This window comes from Psammomys obesus, unplaced genomic scaffold (genome assembly GCF_907164565.1).
Source record: "Psammomys obesus unplaced genomic scaffold, mPsaObe1.curated_primary_1811, whole genome shotgun sequence".
Lineage (NCBI taxonomy): Eukaryota > Metazoa > Chordata > Mammalia > Rodentia > Muridae > Psammomys > Psammomys obesus.
In genome coordinates this window covers 1,110,771-1,115,549 of record NW_026592732.1, presented here as the reverse complement: position 1 = coordinate 1,115,549, position 4,779 = coordinate 1,110,771, and the positions used below count along the sequence as shown (strand labels likewise).

Below are 4,779 nucleotides of genomic sequence, written 5' to 3'. Positions count from 1 at the left end.
CCCTGTCTGATGGAGGAGACACACCTAGCGGCCTGCGCTCTAGCGCGCATCCAGTGAGGAGAGCTCTGGTGTCTGAAAGGGGAACCTTCCTGCTCCCATGCCGTGTCTCACGGGGAGGGAAACAGCTGCCTTCGCCGCAGCTGCCCGTGTGGAAGAGGCTGGGTCCCTGCGGTTTCCACTCACCTGAGGAGGAAGGCGCCCGCCCTCACGCGGCACCCCTCTCTCTGTCTATCTCCACAGGATGGATACCTTACATGAGCAAGGACGCCTCGGGCCGGTGGAAACCCCTCTACCCTTGGGGGACGCCATCGTTTGAGAGGCGAGGCGAGTGCCCACACGGGGACACTCGGGTCACACTCGGGTCAGATGCGAGAGGCGCATGCCCGTGTCCCACAGGCACAGGAGGGAGGAGAGGGCCGCTTCGGGAGTCCCCCGCCCCCCACGCTCACTCACGGGCCACCTGTAGCTCCACCTCCAGCGTGTCCGTCTTGCCCTGCAGTGTGACGGTCTTGAGCGTGTAGCGTCCGGCATCCGTGAGGTTCAGCTTCTGCACCAGCAGAGAGCAGTTGGCGAAGCCCACCTCCCGGCCCGTGTGTGCGGGGCCCGCAATCCAGTTCCCCGACGGCAGCTGGCTGAGTAGCCGGTTGGGCTCCGAGGCGGGTCCGCGGTACCAGGCGTAGACCAGCAAGTCCTTGGGGTAGCCCTGGACAGTCAGGGTCACGTCCTGGCCCTCCATTGGCTTAGTCGGTACGGGAACAATCATCATGGCTACAGCTGCAGCTGGGGAGAGAGCCGCCACCGCGGTCAGCCAGGGCTGCCCCGGGGCGGTGTGGAGTCCTCCCCCTCCCTTGGCCAGCTCCCCCACGATGGTGCTCCCCATGAGGTGCTGAGGAGGAGACAGAGGGTGGGGGTGAGTTCTGGGGTGATCACACTGACTCTTTCTCAGGGGTGCGTCTCCCCTGTCTAGATCTTAGCCTTGGATGATGGTGCAGGGTGTCCCTCCTATGAAACTGGAAGACCCCGGAGGGCCTGGCCATGTCTCCTCCATCAGGGTGGAAAAGTCCAGACTCTAGGGGCCATGCCTCCACCATCAGACTGGAAATCCTAGAATATGGAGTGGTGCCTCCTCCATCAGATGGTTGGAATGTCTCCTCCCACACTGTGTCTTTTCTGTGAGAGCGACAGACCCAAGAATATGGCGTTGACAAATCCCCCATCAAACTGGAAGAGTGCATCACATGAAAAATTCTCACAAGGTGTGGGCCGTGTCTCCTCCATCAGATTGGGAAATTCTAGATTTTCAGTCAAGTTTGGGAGCCTAGAAGCTGGAAAGACTATTCCACTGGTTTCAGATTCTCTACAAGGTGGGAGCCTCCGTCTCCTCCATCAGACTGAGAAACTGGATTACTGGAGTTGAAAATTCGGTCAAGATGCAGACTCCCAAGTTGGGAATAACTATCTCTCTTCTATCAGGAAATTTCCATAGAAAATGGAAGGCTTGTACTTCCCCTCAGATTTGGAGTATTCCCAAAGCGGGACCCACGTCTCCGCCACCAGTGCCTGGAGCCCAGACAAGCTGAGGCACTGCCTCTTCTCTTTGACTGGCAGTTCCTCTGCTTCCTTCACCCCTTTGAGGCCAGAGAAAGACCATGCCTCCTCCATCAGATCAGCTTGTTTCCCAGGTTGGGTGGCAACCATGTCTTGTTGTTCTGTCTCAATCCCAGCACCTGCCTCAGGATTTCTGGCGGCTTGGGGGTTAGGAGTTTTGGGGTGTTGCGTTAGGTACACCCTGCACATACCTGCAGACCTGGGACAACACCCATGTTGGCCCTGAGATCATCTGGTCCACCCTGTCTCCAGCCAAGATCCCTCACAGGTAAGACAGGAGGCACACTTACCTTTGGGACAGCCATCTTTGCTCTGCGTGAAAGAGGGTCCGTCCCCACCCTTTGCATGAGACCCAGCCTGTTAGTGGAGGAAGAAGGGAGGGAGGAGGGGGAGGACGATTCCCACTGTCCCCAAGGGACAATGGCCGCTTGAGAAGAAACCCAGGTAGAGTTAATGAGGCTTTTTGTTGTCGCTGGTTTGTTTTGAGACAGGTCTCATGTAGCATAGGCTGATCCTGAGCTGTCTGTGTAGCCGAGATGGCCTTGAACCCCTGACGGCCTAGAGCTCCTGCCTCACCTCTCAAATGCTGTGATTACAGGTGAGCCCTTCCACACCTGCTGTACTATGAGGACGCTATGTTCAAAGCCGCCATCCTTGGCGCATGAGCACTGTCTCTAAGGTGCCCACCCCCACCCCCACCTCCAGAATGAGACGTGAAGGGGGTGCCTCTCCATGCTGCCCCTGCATGCTCGTGTGTGTGTGTGTGTGCTCATGCGTGGTACCTACACATGGACACTCTGCCCCGTCCCGTCCAGACTAAGAGGTTCAGGCCTGTGTGTCCTGAGTTGGGCAGGGCTCTCAGCAGCTGGTGCCTTTCTACTAACCAGGGTAACTACATGAAAGGACATGGACCCCGGTGCCCCACTCTGCCACCCCACAGGAGGGGCCTAACCTCAGGGCACCTAGGCAAGAGGGGGACACTCTGATATGCCACCTTGTCACAGCTGGCCGATGAACGAACGAACGTGCTGGGAATCCACTTATCTTCTGGGAAAGTGGCGGCCCAGTCAGCAAGGGCCAGCTGGGCCTCTGTGGAGAGCAGGCGGCCATCAGGGTGGGGCTGACTCACCAGACAGCTTGACCACCACTGAGGCAGAGCCGGACAGCAGAGTCTTGGCGTTCTTAGCGATGCAGGTGTATGTGCCCTCATGGGCCCCAGTCATGCTGCTGATGTTCAGGTGGTCCTGACCGTTCTGCAAGGCCTTCCCATTGAGGGCCCACACATACTCTGGCTCAGGGCAGGACCGGGACACACACCACAGGATGAGGGATGTGTTGAAGTCCACTTTAATAGTGCAGCCCGTACGCGTGGTAGAATCTTGGAGGATAGCCACTCTTTCTGGGCCAACTGCAGGGCAGGAGGGAGAGAGGCAGGAAGGCCAGGGCTGGGGGGCGGGGAGGACAGAGGCATGCACCCCAGGTTTCCTGTCCCTGGGCTTGGCAGGGCTGAGAACTGGGAGAAAAGACCTTGAGCCTTTCCTAATCACACCTTGATTTCTAATACTCTCAATCTTGAGGCTCACTTCCCCTCCCACAAGAACTTGGTTTTGTTGTTTTGGGTTTTGTTTGCTTGTTTGTTTGTTTGTTTGTGTGTGTGTGTGTGTGAAAAACAGTGTGTGAAGTTGCCTTTATTCCCAGCCAGTACTCTGGAGGCAGAGGCAGGCAGATCTCTGAGTTTTGAGGCCAGCCTGGTCTACAGAGCGAGTTCCAGGACAGCCAGGGCTACACGGAAAAACCTTGTCTTGAAAAATAACAACAGGAACCAAAAGAAAAAAGAAGATGAAGCTATGCTCCTAGGATTCTCAGGCTCTGTAAATCTGTGTGTCTAAGATTCCAGATTCTGAGGTGGGAAATGGAGCCTAGGATTCTGTTTCAGCTGGTGTACTTGTAGGCCTTGTCTTAGCCTAGCTCCGGATCCTTGCCTCTGGCTCAGAACTTTCCAGAGCCTGGAGTCCTCTGGCTGCAGGATTCTAGGGCTTTAACTTTTGTACACCAGCCCGATTTTTTTTTTTTTTTTTTTTTTTTCCCCACACAGAGCCTCATTCGTTGGCCCTGACTGGTCTTGAACTCACAGCGATCTTCTGCCTCCGCCTCCTGGATTAAAGGGGCGCCCCACCGTGGCCTTGGCGCCCCAGTCATTGCTTAGTGCCGGGGTCATGGAGAACCCTAACGTGAGCCGCTCTGTGGTGCTGCGGATGGAGCTTGGACAAGCGTCCGGGGCTGGCCTCACCTCCTCCCCACCTCTGGCCGCCTGGGGTGACAGACCTAGGAGTCCCACATCCACCGGACATTAGCAGCCGCACTCCGCACCACCTCATACAATGACCAGTCAAGGATGCTGGCTGCGTGACTGTGTAAGCCTTGGCCTCAGGTCCCCCACCTGTGAGATGCGAGGTGCCTGGGAACACTCACAGTATACGGTCAAGTTCAGGGGCTCGCTGCGGCTGACGCTGACGGGGTTCCACACCTCGCACTGGTAGGCGCCTGCCTCCTCCCTGCGGACGCCGTGCCGGGTCAGCACCCTGCCGTCGGGGGACAGGCCCAGGCGGACGGCAACCGGCAGCGCGTCCCCATTGAAGAACCAGCGCACCTCCGCGGGGCTGGGGCTGCTGCACACGAGGCGAAGGGTGTCCCTCCGCTCTACCAGCGCCGTGCCGTTGGCCACGACCGTGGGAGGGGCCAGGATCTCTGTGTGGGGAGCGGAAGACAGAGGGGGAGGGGAGGGGCACCTCCTGTCCCCGGGGCAAGAAGCACCACCAAGCTGTGCCTCTGCACCCCCAGCCATAGTGACAAAGAATGGCTTTAGAAGACAGATGCCGTCTCGGAAGCCGGAATGGAGAAGGTGAGCATTTCAGTGTCATTTTAGGCACCCCCACACCCTATTTTAGAAGCATTCTTAGGGGCTGGCAAGACGGCTCAGTGGGTAAAAGCTCTTGTCACCAAACCTGTTGACCAGAGTTCGATCCCTGGGTTCTACACCGTGGAATTAAAAGCACTGACTCACCAAAGCTGTTTTCTGCGTTCCACACGTATGCTTGTGTCATATATGCGCGCACACATGCTTCACACACACACACACACACACACACACACACACACACACACACACAC

At 57.4% G+C, this 4,779-nt stretch overlaps 1 protein-coding gene across 1 annotated transcript in view; it reads right to left on the bottom strand.

The window, feature by feature from the left end:
- Positions 1–397: 397 nt before the first annotated feature.
- Ceacam16 (CEA cell adhesion molecule 16, tectorial membrane component) overlaps positions 398–4,779 on the bottom strand; it is a 5,342-nt gene continuing 960 nt past the window's right edge. Inside the window, exons 3-5 of the mRNA XM_055615446.1 lie at positions 4,081–4,356; positions 2,738–3,016; positions 398–780 (exon numbers count right to left, since the gene is read on the bottom strand). Coding sequence (XP_055471421.1) covers positions 446–780; positions 2,738–3,016; positions 4,081–4,356 — 890 coding nt within the window. The 3' untranslated portion in view covers positions 398–445. The remainder of the gene's footprint in view (positions 781–2,737; positions 3,017–4,080; positions 4,357–4,779) is intronic.